General features: G+C 45.1%; 2 protein-coding genes across 6 annotated transcripts; both read right to left on the bottom strand.

Annotated features, from left to right (window-relative positions):
* Position 1: 1 nt before the first annotated feature.
* Positions 2-5,192, bottom strand: ddx18 (DEAD (Asp-Glu-Ala-Asp) box polypeptide 18). The gene is made up of 14 exons (XM_068725231.1): positions 5,048-5,192; positions 4,519-4,695; positions 4,214-4,429; positions 3,041-3,176; positions 2,821-2,921; positions 2,395-2,594; positions 2,109-2,223; positions 1,749-1,888; positions 1,508-1,669; positions 1,264-1,416; positions 995-1,108; positions 825-881; positions 559-736; positions 2-415 (listed from the first exon to the last, which is right to left on the bottom strand). The coding sequence occupies exons 1-14, from the start codon at positions 5,151-5,153 to the stop codon at positions 270-272; spliced, it is 2,001 nt and encodes a 666-aa protein (XP_068581332.1). The 5' UTR covers positions 5,154-5,192; the 3' UTR covers positions 2-269.
* A 1,461-nt stretch (positions 5,193-6,653) lies between these two features.
* On the bottom strand, positions 6,654-11,977 carry LOC137883664 (uncharacterized). Of its 5 annotated transcripts, none has more exons than XM_068725236.1 (3): positions 11,608-11,977; positions 8,232-8,389; positions 6,654-8,126 (listed from the first exon to the last, which is right to left on the bottom strand). In XM_068725236.1, exons 1-3 carry the CDS (start codon positions 11,783-11,785, stop codon positions 7,431-7,433), a joined length of 1,032 nt encoding a protein of 343 aa, XP_068581337.1. In that variant the 5' UTR covers positions 11,786-11,977; the 3' UTR covers positions 6,654-7,430. The 5 variants fall into 5 exon arrangements, 1 of the variants encoding a protein (XP_068581337.1); XR_011104595.1 differs by lacking the exons at positions 6,654-8,126; positions 8,232-8,389 and adding exons at positions 9,818-10,292; positions 10,495-10,611 and having other exon boundaries at positions 11,073-11,977; XR_011104594.1 differs by lacking the exons at positions 6,654-8,126; positions 8,232-8,389 and adding exons at positions 9,818-10,292; positions 10,495-10,564 and having other exon boundaries at positions 11,073-11,977.
* Between the last annotated feature and the right edge of the window lie 3,153 nt (positions 11,978-15,130).

Below are 15,130 nucleotides of genomic sequence, written 5' to 3'. Positions count from 1 at the left end.
ATGAAAGTCGATAGATTTAATATTGCAGGAAGATGACATGAAGTAATGTTAGAAAAGTGAGTCCACAGCGGAACACGCGAGGAATGCAGCGGCCCGTTTCAACACACGACATCCACAGTGCGTCTAAATGCTCTCATAGGACAGCTGGGCCTACATGATGTCAGAGCCCCGCCCTCTGTTCAAAGCAGGAAGTCCATCGAATAAAAAAGGGCAGTTGGTCGAATACACAGAAGAAGAATCAGTCCAGGAGGAGTTCGCTTGACGGGGGTTCAGCGGGAGAACTGCCTCCGGTCCCCCTTTCCTTTGTTCACATGCTTGAAGATTCTGGATTTCTGCCCGTTGTTGGACTTCTGGTATCCAAATCCGCCGCCTCCGCCTCGCTTCTGCATCTTCCCACCTTTACCGCCGTGAACGTCTGGAGAACAGCTGAGTTAAGGAGAACTACACATTTTTTTTATAAATCATACATTTGTACTTGATATGAGGAGATAAAGACACATGATGAGGACATCGCACCGACATGGAACAGCCGGTGTGGCGAATAGCAGCAAAGGATACTCAGGTCGACGTAGGGAGGAACTTTGAAGCCGAACGACAGCGCCACCATGGGGAGGTTCAGGGTGTTGACGCTGTAGATCTGTTTGAGCGAGTGGGAGTCGTACGCCCTCACGTACGACTTGTAGGCCTCCTGGGCCGACTTGTGGAGGTAGTAGTTCTTCTCAATCAGCTTCTCCATCTTAGGAACGAGAGGCGGTTATATAATAGGCTGCCGTTTCCCTTATATAAAAACTAATTCAACGCATTTAAAGACTCATCATTCTTACCTGGGACTGGATATCAGAGATTTTACTCCAAGAAAAGTCAAACTCGCTCAGTGGGACCTGCACAAAGAAAAGGAGCTGAGTAAAAAGAGGCTCCTCCCACATGAAGACATATGGCACGAGTCCACCTGGTTGGGCTCAGCATTAGTAATCTACATGAACAGACGGGTTACCTTGGCCTGTTTCAGGAAGCGCAGGAAGCCGAGCTCCTCTGGCCGGAGGATGAGGAGGGCGTGGCCTCTGCCGTTGATGCCTCTGGCTGTCCTGCCCACCCTGTGGATGTACTCCTGCGGACACAAAGCCCAGTTTAGAAGGGGTCCTAATCTGTGACTCGACCCCCAACGCAAGAGGTCAAGTCACCCGAGTGCTCCGGAGCCACGCTGCCGATTTGACCGCAGCTCTAGAGCCATCGGGGTAAGTGATCTAGTTGTAGCTCGGGTACCTTGGGGTCATCTGTGGGGTCGTACTGGACGATCCAGTCCACCTCGGGGATGTCCAGGCCTCGGGCCGCCACGTCCGTACACAGCAGGATGCCCGAGTCGGCGTTGCAGAACTGGAAGAAGGTGGTGGTTCGTTTGGTCTGCTTCTGTTTGCCCTGAAAAGACAGAATGAGGAGAGGACACGGGTGAGGTCGGAGTCCTCCGAACACGACCCCATGATGCCGGGAGGTCGGCGACGCGTCTTACGTGGATGGCCATGACGGGCAGGTCGATGTAGTTGAGCAGCTCGTAGTGGAACTTCACAGACATGCAGGAGGAGAAGAAGACCATGAGCTTCTTCTTGCGGTTCTTCTTCAGGAAGGTGAAGAGCAGCAGGAAGCGCTTCTCTGACGGACACACCACGTAACCCTGAAACACGAGACGGACCGCGTTAGAAACGCGCAGAGGAGCGAGGCCTCCGTGTAGCGGGAGCGGAGCAGTACCGTACCTGCTCCAGGCCGTCGACAGTGGCGTTGTCTTTGTTGTCGTCCACGCCGACGTAGAGCGGCTCCTTCTTCAGGGAGATGCGAGCCAAGTCCTCCACCTTACGGGTCTGAGTGGCTGAAAACAGCATGGTCTGTCTCTTCTCTGGAGAGAACAGGGAGGAGACGAACAGAGACTCAGAGGGGGCAGGCAGATCACAGTGGGTTTGTTGTACACTGTGGACACTTAAAGTGACCATGGAGAGTTCTACCAGCCCCTGAAAGCGGGTGCATGGGGTCCCCATATCTCTCCTATGCTGTATGGATTTTGACCTTTAACTGACCCATCAAAGAGGAAGGAGAGCGGTGGAACAGCGGATACGTACTTGGCAGCAGCTTGATGATCTGCTTCAGCTCCTCCTCGAAGCCCACCTCTAAGATCCGGTCGGCCTCGTCGATAATCAGACACTGTAGGTTCTTGTACATGAAGCCAGGAGTATTCTGAAGGCACAAAAATATTTGTTTATATTCTTATCAAAGTATTAAAAAAAAGCCAGACACACAAACGCATCAAAAAAACCTATGAATCTGACTACTAATCATCCCTACGGATAACGACCAGTTTGATACGGTACTCCGTGTGTCCCGGTTCTCCCTCGGGACCCTGCTCACCTGGAGGTGGTCCAGCAGACGGCCGGGTGTGGCCACCAGGATGTTGACCCCGTTGGCCAGCCTCTGGGCCTCCGCCGAGCGGTTGCTGCCGCCCATGGTCAGACCGAAGGTGTGCACGTGGTGCGCCATCAGCTCCTTCAGCACGCCGTACGTCTGCATTGCCAGCTCGCGTGTCGGGGAAAGGATCACCACGCCGGTGCCTGGAGAGGAAGAGCGGAACACCAGGGAAGGGCTCAACGTCATTTTGGGGGAGTGGCTTCTTTCTTGCTAGATTTAGCCACTTTCTTGCTCAAAGCTACTTTCATGAGCAACACTGGGCTGGGTTCATCAGTGGGACCATTTTAACATCTAGAGGACTCTTGCTGGTTTCTCCAAAGTCACCCGACCCGGCTTTGAGCCAGCAAACCTCGTGGAGAGGAGTCTTACCGTTCCTGGGCATGAACTTGAGTTTGTAGATGAGCTCTATCGACGGGATGAGGAAGGCCAAGGTTTTACCACTCCCCGTCTTGGCAGCGGCCAGAATATCCCTAAAGAGAAGCGACGCAAACAGAAACACAAAGTCACACCGGATTACGGTCTACAGTGGATCGGGCCGTTAGTCTGAAATGAGAATGAAACACAGTCCCGCGTTACGGCGGCCACTTACCTTCCCTCCAGCAGGGGGCGGATACTTTTGTGCTGGATCTCGGTCATGTGTTCAAAGCCCATCTCCTTCACCGCTTTCAGCGTGCTGTCGCTCATCAGCTCAGAGAGAGAGGCGAAGGACGTGTCCTCAAACGCTCCTGAAACACCAGCAACAACTCGTGAGTGGACCGCTCTCCACAGACGGATTCTAGTTCAAGAAAAGGCCGAGAAGAAAGTAGCGCCCGAGGAACGAGGCGGCTAGACAACCAGCCACAGGAAACCAAAGCAACGCGCCCACAGTGTCCTTGCAGTTGCTCCTGTCGGGATCACTGGTGACTCCTCCCAAAGACAACCACAACAGTCTCTGTATGCCTTAGTTGACACCCGTTTCACGATGGAAACACTGAACGGGCAACACATAAAGGCAATGCACCGGTTTCTGCTTCTCACTGCAGGTGAATGAGTGTGTGTGTGTGTGTGTGTGTGTGTGTGTGTGTGTGTGTGTGTGTGTGTGTGTGTGTGTGTGTGTGTGTGTGTATACTGAATGGTGAAGAGCTTTAAATGATTTCATATCAAGGGCAGAGTTCCAAAAAATTATAATAATACTATTAAATCTGAATTGCCCTTTTTAAATAAATGGGACTCACTTTGGTGTTTGCTTCTCATGCAGCTCCCTCTCACAGACACACTAGTGTGTGTGTGTGTGTGTGTGTGTGTGTGTGTGTGTGTGTGTGTCTCTCAGGAGGGAAGCCAGTGAAGAGTTAATATTGACTGAAATAATAAATGAAATTAAAACAACCACCTCCTATTTCAGAAATGTTTTTTTTTTTTTTTTTAATTGTGTGAATATTGAGTCAAACTTAATAAATGTCAGAGTGTCAGTGTTCAGAGTAGTTTGATACAACGATCGCGCTGGTATGATATATCGTATATTGTAGCATTGCTTTTTAAAATAAAGATATTATCCAAAGGCCATATCGCCCAGACCCACGATGAGACTCACTCACTTAGACATATTTGCTGTAATGCTTTATGTAAAGCATATTAAATACATTTTAATCTTAGCAGATGGCATAAATCAAAGTTAGATATATTATATATTTATACTTTTTTTAGTTACTTTTTTCCTCACTACAGAGCCCTGATTGTGTTCTCCACTCAGGTCTATAGTGAGCACACATGCAGTTCTTCATACCTGTTAAACCAGATGGTAAATCAGGCTGCTCTTCTTCTTCATCATCATCAGCTCCCACCTCTTCGTCATCTTCTCCCTCCTCTTCATCACCATCATCATCTGCAGCATCCTCTGGTTTAAGGCTTTTCTTTTCTCCCTCTGCTAAAGCATCTCCCTCCTCTTCCTCCTCCTCCTCCTCTTCCTCCGCTTCTTTCACTGTTTTCGTCTTCTTCTCAACTGGAACGAGGATTACATGTTAGTTAAACATCACACAAAACAAATGGGAGTTCATCAATATCACGTAGGCCAACTCCTCCAGCTGTTACCTGGCGAGTCCGCCGTGTCCGCCAGCTTCCTCTTCTTCTTCTTCGTCGTCTTCTTCTTCAGAGAGGGTTCCTCTGTCGTGGTCCCTTCCGGTGGCACCACGATCTGTTTCTTCTGCGTTTTCTTAGGAGCACCTTCTGCTTTCTCACCACTTTCGTCTTCCAGTCCGTTCGAGTTCACTGTCAAAACACATGACGTTATTTAGCCGATGAGTCGTATGATCGAAGTCAGTTAAGAGTTAATGCTTGTTGGCCTTCTAACATCTCTGAATGCGTTACAATGCTAGCTCACTACATTTTAGCGACGATTATAAACCACAAATGTCGGTGACAAACTCAAACAATCATCTAATTAACGCTACAATGTAATGCCAGCTAACGTTAAACATTTTTGCGTTTGACCGGTTTAACGAGAAGTCCTATTAAAAAGTATGCTAACGCAGCTAGCTTAGCATGTGAGGTTCGTCACCGCTTCAGAAAAACAAGCAGCAACAAGCTCTTTCACACAACACTCCGTCCTAACAGCACGTACCGGTCTCCTCGTCTGCTGTCTGCGCCTTCAGTAGTTTTCGCTCTTTGTTCTTTTCATTTCTTTTCTGGATTTTCTTGCGGAGAAGCTTCATCTGTAGGTCCGCCATGGTAACGGAGCAGAGCACACGTGTGTATGTGAGTGGTGTTGAGGACCCTTCGGGGCACCAGTCTGCATCGCCTGAGTGAAAATACAAAGGACCCCCCCCCCCCGCTCGTTGAACAGGCATATATCAAATTAACCCAAATGAAACATAACGTTAACTATATTTAAATCAATATATAAACATATTGTGTGACACTGACTAATTGTAGAGTTTTAGGCTTATTTCTGATACCGTACTAGATGTAGTGACAGCTGTCAGTGTGTATTTTAAAAGTACAGCTCTATACTAATACATTTTTTAATTATACTGTAATTAGGTTGTATGGCTAGTATTGAAACAGTGTTGGGTTTATCTTCTGTTTCCGAAGAATACACCTATACAAACCCCAAACACCTGCAGCTAATACGGACACGGTGCCTGTTTACTGTCAACATAATGTGCACCAGTCAGCTACACATAGGCCTATCTTTTAAATGATGATGGTCATTAAATAGTTTGATGACTAAATGACAATCATCAAACTATTTAGCTGTAAATGAACCATTTCCACAAATACATCTAGGAAGTGTTGATATCTTGGAATGTGTGCATCACTTTAACATAGACTGTAACATGAAGATGAGACCCTTAAACAGGTCTTTGAACAAGTCAGTGCCGCTATAACCTGTAGGTCATGTCCTCCACTCCCAAGTGTTCATCGATTGCCAGTTTAAGTGCAGACTTAAAGAAGAAAAGAAGATAATGTTGTCAGACCTGTTGCTCGAATGAGTCCCCACATTACTTTTGTATTTGATATTTTATTGAGCAGATACCTTCCACTCTATCAGACAGTTCCTATTACAAGCTATATTGGGTTTATTCATGTCTAACCTGAAATCAAGAGGGTTAACTGTTTTAAAACTGCAGTAGTCCACATTTTCAAAATAAGACGATAGTTTATATCAGCTTGGTACCAACTACACCAAAGCATATAATCATTTCTGAAAACATGGCCTTGCAACAGTTGTGTGCGTAGACAGCATTGATGAAATATTTAGTCTTCCCATCACCAAAATATTTGTATTTTTCATTGAATGGGATTCACTCAATATCATGAATAATCACCTGAAGGGAGTGCAAAGTGAAATATTCTTCAAGGCCTCTGGAAAAAGATTCATGCCAGCAACGTTTGACTTCTTTGGAAAAAAGCAATTTTTCAAAAGATTATTTATAGATTAAATGCGGGATATATATATATATATAGAGAGAGAGAGAGAGAGAGAGAGAGAGAGAGAGAGAGAGAGAGAGAGAGAGAGAGAGAGATATGTTTGCCTTTATTTGATAAATAGAGGAAGAAAGGGTTAGAAAGAGGAAGTGACATGCAGCAAAGGGACGTTCCATGCCTTTGCATATTTTAACCTAACCTTTCAGAAAACTTGTATTACAAAAAATAACCGTCTTTACCTGTTTCAGGACAAAGTAGTCTGGAGTGAATATTACAACACGTATCTTTAAAGGCAGTAAAGGAGTTTTATTTCAGACTTCAGTAGCTCTTACACACACCAGACTTTAAAGGGTCCATTCCTCTCTACATTCTGAAGGTTTTTACTGAGGGACTTGTTCTTATATCATTCATAGCCTGATTTATACAACTTCTTATTCCTAAAAAACAAAGATGTATTAATATCCCCTCTGTAAAAACCTTTGACTCTAATATGTCAACAAAATGAAATAAGAATTCTGAACCTGGCTTCATCTAAAGTTCAGATTTATGGTCTGGAAATGTATGAAAATGTGCACTTATTAATGAATTACCTAATAAGATAAAAAAAAAAACAACAACTTGTAATACAAAAATAATTGTCTTGAATTATTATTCATTGTCTTGTTTCTTTAACGGGAGCAGAACGTGATTTATTGGAGTTGGGTCTGGCTCAAAAGTACCTCCCATGTTAAAGGTCCTCCCATGTTAAAGGTCCTCCCATGTTAAACGCCATACTGAAGGTCCATTAAGGTTCAGTCAGTCTGCAAGGTTTTCCATAGATGTAGATTCACTAGAAACTACACCTTATGTTTTGAAAGGGCTTTAATGTCTGATGTTATCGTCTTCATATCTTTTACTGGTGCCACTATGATTGTTGACATTCTCTACAAAGTGCTGACACGTCACACATATCAAGTCCTCTGCAAGGCATTTAAGTGTTCCAATTCTCAAGAAGCTTTCTAACCTACACTTACTGACTGAGATTACTGTAATCACAAAATATAGCACCCCACCCCCCCACCACCCAATCTGACATGTCAAGCCGATGGAAGCGTCTCCTCCCCAATCTTCACCATGTGTTGCTCCGTCTCTCGTTTGATCTCGGCAGCCTGGATAAAAACCAGGGAGTCGTCTCCGCTCGTCTCCCCCGCTGCTCGGCCTTGCTGGACGGGCTGCGATACCCGACTCGTGGACGTTCTCCTCACGTGCCTCATCTCCTCCAGTCTCTGCGTCCGCCTTGCGACCTCACACCCCTCGTTCTTCCTTTTCAGAAACATCTGCTGGGGCCTCTCCCCCGGCGCCGAGGGCGCCCGGCCGCATCGTCTCTGCGCGTCCTCCTCCACCGCTTTGAACACCAGGTCGGTGATGTCTCGGCGAAGTCTCATCAGCACCATGCGGTCTTTGATCTGACGCATGTCCGCCAGCATCACCTCTGCGAACTGATTGAGTATGTGGTGCGTGGATGCGCGCGGTGCGGCCGTTTGGTCGGGCTGATCAGCGGGACCCTCGCCGCCGCGACCGCAGGGACAGCTCAAAGACATGACCTCGGTCACTTGAGGCTGCGGGTTTGGACAGTGCAGAGGGCCGGAGGAGGGGTGGGGCTCATCCTCCCCATCGTGCACAGTCACATCAGCATCCAGAGGGCTGCCGAATGAGCTTCCCATCTCCTGGTCGATGCTTCCTTCGGTCTCCAGCTCCTCCTCGTCCTCGTCCCGGTCATCAAACCTGTCCTCCTGCAAAAAAAAAAAAAAAAAAGAGCAAGCGCCAACATAAAAACAACGTGTTCAATCAAGGTCGGCAGGGAAGCAGATTCTTTTTCCGCATTGGTTTCAACTCACCAGGTATGAATCACCTCGCCTGCGAACTATATAAGGCCTCAAGAAGTCAAGTTTCTCCCGCAGCATCTTCTGCTGGGCAGTGCTGACCTTCTCCGGATGCCACAGCACCCTGCCGTACTGAGTGCGGAGCGATCTGGATCTTCTCTCAACATCAGACACTGCAAGGTGAAAACATGCCGAATAGTAAGTGGAAACAGCAGCCATTCAGTATAAGAAGTAAGGATGAACTGTAGCACTGTAGGGTAAACCCACATAGCGGCAGTGACCTGTCAATCACAGTAAACCCGCCCTAAAGCATACTCAGCTTTATGGTCTATTCGACCATAAATGGACCATAATTTAGCGGCCGAGCACCCACAGCCACCCATAACATCAACACATCTATAGTGTCCATAATGCAGGTCTCCTACACTGTGTGAGACCTGCATTACGGAGCTTTTCGTGGTGCGCGCCTTAAACCTTTCCTCTTCTAATGATCAAACACCATCAGGTCTGCAGCTCTTCCAACATGACCATGAATGTGCATCGAGCCAGCTATCGCGAACAAGTGGACAACGTCCCAGGGAGGGACGCTACAGCGGCCCAGAGGACAAAGTCATAGTTTCTGGTCTCTCCAGGGATTTATATACATATAGTACTGAGTTTGTAAAATCAAGAAAGGGTTTTGTTACGTACAAACTACAATCAATGTGTAGTATAAGAGGAAGATCTTAAGTATCAAGCACAACCTCTTGTTATTAACGAGTACTGTAATATTCTGTTTTCTGAAACTAAGCAACCACGAAGGAATACAAAAAGAATACAAATAATTATTTTAAATATAAAATGTTCTTCTACATTTCCATGTCCATTTATAGGAATTTCAAAGAAACTGGAAAAGATTGCAAAGACGATGGACAGTGACAAACCACAGGAGTGGGTGCTGAGTATTAAAAACCACATCTACTGGATGCAGCATCATCGCCCAGCGGTCCTGAGAGTGAGGCGAAATGAACCTCCATCATCAACCGTGTGCAGGACACACACACACACACACACACACACACACACACACACACACACACATACACACACACACACACACACACACACACACGAGGACCCCATCTTCCCCCGGTGCCTACATCCACTGAGTCAAAGCAGGGACCCCAGCAGGTGAGTTTATCACCTAATTATCAAGGACAAGTATTCTGTAAATGATTAGCTGCCAGACCAAATGAATCAATTGTGTTCATATAAAATTGAGAATACCGTGTTCTCCTTTTTAGGAACTCCCGCCTTCTACGAGCTGGAGACGGTGCTGACCAACGAGAGGGTTCTGAAGGGTGTAGAGGAGACAGACTGAGCCCCCAGCACCAGACTTCCTCTCTGGAGCCTTTCCACAGCGTCGCCCTTCGGTTTTCTCCCAAAAAAACGTCCCGTTTCCATTTCTTGGAAAGCTGTGCAGGTCAATGAAGTTACTTAGAACAAGTGACAACACGTACCGCCTCTGCTATTATTTACATGTTTCTGTTCGTCATTACTGTACTTCAGGCCAGCGGGGAGAACGCAGAGCAGCAAAAGTGAAGACCGCCCCGACGTTCTGCGAGTGTTGCATTCCTTTATTTTTCACATCCATACAGAACGGAGTTAACATCTGGTCGGTAATATTGCACTGAAATTTGGTTAAACACTCCAAGTGAAAGAAATAGAGTAAAAGCACACAAAAACCATGAGGAAATATAGATATTATATTAGGTTGGGCTTTAAATACAAAACATTTGTAACAACTTTCTGTCCTTGTTTTGACACGAGCGTACTAAATCGTCTTTGACAAAGTCTTGGTGGACCCGGCACCGTACGCGGATGAGGTATTGAAGATCCCCCGTCCCGGAGGACCTTTGTCCACAGTAGGAGAGGCCGGACAAGCAGGAGGTCATCATCGCCCATGTGTCCCGGTTCAATCCAGAGGCATCTGAACCCTCAGTAGAAACTCCACGTGAACCTGAAGTGCTACACGGGCTGGGATGGCGACTCCGATCCCCCCAGCTCCAGCTCACGAAGCTCCTAGAGGCTCCATACCTGCAACGACGAAGAACAGAACAATATATTAGTCAACAGCTTCTATCTATCTATGGTGGGTCTCAACCAAATACTATATATTGGTTCAGTGAAGCCTTTTATCATCATAAAAGTTACTTTACTATAAGTGCATATAGTATCTAAATAAATGGAAAATATAATCTCTAAACAGACAACTTGGTATAGATGACAATAACGTTACCTGCGGTGTCTCCGTGCAGCATTACATCTTCTGGTTCCGTTTGGCATCGTTTCAGTTTCCACATGAGCTCCTGGACAAATCAATGGACGGATGTGAGACGTTCAATAACACGTGAAGCTGATGAATATAGAAACATGACAGAAGTTGCTGACAAGCTGTGGCGTATGAGCAGAACGCGTTATCAAATTTAAAATGGACATCGTGTTGGAGTATTGTAAAAGTAAGTTGATGCGCGTAATGTTGAGATGGAGCATGAGCACGAGCACTCAGCCCCCCCCAGTTCAGATAACTAAAGTGAGAGGACGAGGATGATTGTCAACATCGATTCAGCTACAACTTTACATTACGAATAGGAAAACATAGCACCTGAACGACACTGAACTAATCACGATATAGTTTACTGACTAATAAGCTGACGTTAACTGTAAAGTTAGTTACGGAGACAGTAGCATTAGCGACCTAGCTATAATTAGCCGCCATTCCGAGAGACACACACACACACACACACACACACACACACACACACACACACACACACACACACACACACAGTTATCGAAACAAAAGTGTCAACTAACCATTGAGAAACGTCCCGCTTTACTCTCAAGGTTCGAACCGCTGCAGGAGCCTGTCCTTGTGTAGGTGTGGGTCCGATTCAGGTTCAAAGAGATATGGTGAACTGCTGTGTGTCTGTTCTTCATCATTTCCTAAGAGTGTACACCGTAACCACGGCAACAAGAAGCGAGGGGCGGAGCGCCATGGGTTGGAGCGCTACAGCTAGTTCCGCGTGGCTTAGCGGCAGCTCATTTGCATTTAAAGCTACAGACACGTGCTAAAATGCATGATCTGTTCGTTTTTAGCCAAACAATTCAATGACATGGGTTGTAGACGTCAGAGACTTCTAACTTGTTACAAAGGAGTATAATAGGTGATCCTTAAATATTATGCCACCCAACTCATATTCCATAAATACAAACTTGGCTAAAGTCCAGCCGGGTGCACTTCATACTCCCCAGCTGTGCATGTTGGGTCAGGTTATTTACGCAACACTAACTGAACGCTTCATCAACAGTACACTGTCATCGTGTTTCACCACTCATCTTCCACGTTTACCTGGCTTTCCGATGGACATTGCGAACTCGGTCCACAGCTTGGTCTTCAAATCCTTGTCGTAGTAAGAATCGACCGAGGAGTTAAAAAGGCTCTCGTGTCTGCGCCAGAAATCGATCAGCATATTGTCCATTGTAGGACCCCAGTGTGGCCCCCGTATCTGACCTCGAAAGTGTGTCATAGTCTGTGGACATAACTCCCGCTGTCTATCATAATGTATATTCACGGTTTGTTCATCTCACGGATTATGTTTCGGATTATGTTCTCCGTAGTTTGGCTTCACCCGGATGGAGTAAAACCACACGACGATTGCTCAGTAGGAGCAGGTTCAAACTCTGGCAGTGGCAGCTAGCACTGGCACTTCCTGTTGCAAGCTCAGCTGCCGCGGCAAGTTGTGGCAGCTCGGCAGTTCCCACTCTTTGTGGCAGCTGCCACAGCTTTTTGCGGCAGTTACCACTGTTTGTGGCAGCTGTCACAACTTCCCTTGGTAGTTGCCACTGTTTGGGAGAGGTGCCGTGGCAGTTGCCAGTTTTTATTACATACATATATATACATATACATATATATACATATATATATATATGTATATATATATATATATATATATATATATATACATATATATGTATGTATATATATATATATATATATATATATCTCTATGTGTATATGTATATATATATATATATATATATCTATGTGTATATGTATATATATATATATATATATATATATATATATATATGTGATGTGTGAGATATTAGTTATTAATAACTAATTTAGTTGACTCAGCTTTATGTAAATGCTCTGTTGATATATGATAAATGATGTTGCAGTGTGGTTATAGCGCTTATGCAGTAGCTGTTGTGTATTAAGGGGTAATAGGGGTCAGATTGGTATCTAATCAGGGGTGTTAGGGCCAGGGTCCTGAAGCTACCCTTCATAACCAAGTGAGGTCCCCAACCACACGGTTGTAACAGAGTATTTATACACTGTGGTATTAATACTTTTGCTTAAGTTCAAGATCTGAGTACTTCTTCCACCTCTCCCTTAAGTAAGACTACGGTGGAAATACATCACAATCTAAATGTCAAATTTTGTTTTAATACAGCAAAACATTTTAATATCTGTGTCAGCATCTGCCTCAAAGATTCCCCTCTGGTCAGCACAGTCACCAACAACTAATGCTAATTAGTCATTTTATTATTTATTAGAGATGGGTCTCACTGAATCACAGCTTGCTTGTGTCTCCAGATATAAAAATGAGGATGATTGTTGGACGTTTTTTCATATCATCCATCAGTGTATCCTTTAAACACTACTGTGTGTGTGCAGTCTTGTTCTGTCCCGCAGAACGAGACGCCGCTCAGAGCAAGGACGACTGTGAGTGGACCATCACTCTGCCGCCACACACAGAAGGCGTGGACGCCGTCTCGGCCCCTCCTGTCCAGGCCCCTCTTGTCCGGGCCCCTTCTGTCCGGGCCCCTCCTGTCCGGGGCCCTCCTGTCCGGGCCTCTCTTGTCCGGGGCCCTCCTGTCCGGGCCTCTCTTGTCCGGGCCCCTTCTGTCCGGGCCCCTCCTGTCCGGGGCCCTCCTGTCCGGGCCTCTCTTGTCCGGGCCCCTTCTGTCCGGGCCCCTCTTGTCCGGGCCCCTCCTGTCCGGGCCCCTCCTGTCCGGGGCCCTCCTGTCCGGGCCTCTCTTGTCCGGGCCCCTTCTGTCCGGGCCCCTCTTGTCTGGGCCCCTCCAGTCCAGGCCCCTCTTCTCCGGGCCCCTCCTGTCCGGGGCCCTCAGTCTGGATCCGGGGCAGCAGTCAGCCGCTGGCTCGCGGTCCCCTGATGGTTCCACCCAGGCTGACAGCTCCACTCTGCTGCACAGATGACAGCACATTTCAAAAGAAGTCCTTTTTAAGAGGATTTATTTTCTACTCAGTTATACATAGTGCTGAAATAATACTTATAATTAATCAATAGAAAACAAAACAGCAACAATTTAAATAATTGATGAAGCGTTTAAGTCATTTATTGTTCTTGTTCCAGCTTTTCAAACCACGACAGCTGCAGAGTAACATGCTTTCATGTTTCTCCAGTCATTTAGATAAGATAAACCTTTTTGCATAAAACTGCATTTATAGTATTGATCTCAAAGATGTGGTTCCCCTACCTGGTCAGAAAAGCCCCATTGATCACTGCTTTATTATTCACACGTACTAGGCATACTGTTGCATTTTAATAAAGTGCAACCGAATGTATGCTGGACTCCAAGTCGAAGCTTTTTTGCAGCCTAGTTAGCCTTTGATAACTGGAGGCCAACATTGATTTTCTGGACATGCAATCTGATATATTGATCTACCTCTTGTCTGTACTGTAATTTGTTGAAACAGCCCCGTCAATGCAAACCTCTGCTTGTGTGTGTGTGTGTGTGTGTGTGTGCTCTCTCAAATCTTAAGAATTACTTTGTTTTTTTTTACATGAATGAATGCCTGAGAGGTTTGTATTTAAGAGTACGTTGTTTGCATCTTGCAATAAATATTGATATGTTCTTGATCACTTTGTGTTGTGTCTATTTGTCTTTTATGTCGAGAAGACTAGTAACTCCCTGAATTAATCATGAATTGCAGTATTAATACACGTTTATAAATCATATAGTGTGAGGGGTAGGGTAGTTGCTGGAATCTTCCAGTCAGAAGGCTCCACCCACTCCTTCAGGAGAGCATTGAGATCAGGTGTGGGAAGTTGTTTTTGAAGTGTGTTTAACTAAATATCCTTAAAATCTGCCGAAGTGACCTGCAGAATATATATATATATATCCAAGTCTCTAGGTTATATATATTCTAAACAGTACAATGCATCTTATCCATATTTACAATTTGCATTCCTCCAGTCCGCTGACACAAACAGTGGTAGCTGAGCTTGCAACAGGAAGTGCCTGTGCTAGCTGTCGATGTTATGAGTTCATGTCCGACATGTATTACTTCATATGAATACAAGTATAATCAATATTTAGTAGTTTTGATATTATTATACTGGTTGTATTATATGGTGGCGTATAGCCATGTATTAGATATATCTAAAATGATATGTTGAGAGAGAGAAGGCATACATACATTATTATATATGTATTTTAAATAATAATAAATAATACAAGTAATAATGATATCAGTTTTAATGTCCATATAAATTACGTTTTGGAGCGTTAATTAATGTATACTATCTATGAAATATAAATTATTTAATTTTCTCTTCGATATTTATTGAAGTTTGAAAACAACACGTATACATGTATTCTCCATGTTAGAAAACTTCTTATAAATAAATAAACCACAACAAAAAAAAATCATTGGTTTATTTTTCAGTAAACACACGTGAACACCGTGAAAACTGAAAAATAACTTAATTTACATAGTAAACATGAAATCAAATAAAACAAAAAGGGCTGTATTAATATACTCTCGTGCATCCGTCCATGTAAACTGATGCCGTCGTCCTCTCTCGATGATTGACAGCTGCACAACCCTGCCTGCTTCGCTC

Source organism: Cebidichthys violaceus, unplaced genomic scaffold, assembly GCF_023349555.1.
Source record: "Cebidichthys violaceus isolate CVI_PGR_0920_01 unplaced genomic scaffold, fCebVio1.0.p SCAF_34, whole genome shotgun sequence".
Taxonomy (NCBI): Eukaryota; Metazoa; Chordata; class Actinopteri; order Perciformes; family Stichaeidae; genus Cebidichthys; species Cebidichthys violaceus.
The sequence above is the reverse complement of the archived record's forward strand: the minus strand, read 5'-3'. Positions and strand labels throughout refer to the sequence as shown.

Bases quoted from the DNA above. Each gene is read 5' to 3' on its own strand.
- ddx18 (XM_068725231.1), bottom strand. From the start codon at position 5,153: ATGGCGGACCTACAGATGAAGCTTCTCCGCAAGAAAATCCAGAAAAGA. The intron at 3,177-4,213 runs GTATGAAGAACT...CTGGTGTTTCAG, and splicing joins TTTACCATCTGGTTTAACAG to GAGCGTTTGAGGACACGTCC. The intron at 2,595-2,820 runs GTAAGACTCCTC...CTTCCTCTCCAG, and splicing joins CAAGTTCATGCCCAGGAACG to GCACCGGCGTGGTGATCCTT.
- LOC137883664 (XM_068725236.1), bottom strand. From the start codon at position 11,785: ATGACACACTTTCGAGGTCAGATACGGGGGCCACACTGGGGTCCTACA. The intron at 8,390-11,607 runs GTAAACGTGGAA...TTCACCTTGCAG, and splicing joins AATGTCCATCGGAAAGCCAG to TGTCTGATGTTGAGAGAAGA. The intron at 8,127-8,231 runs GTGAGTTGAAAC...TTTTTTTTGCAG, and splicing joins GGCGAGGTGATTCATACCTG to GAGGACAGGTTTGATGACCG.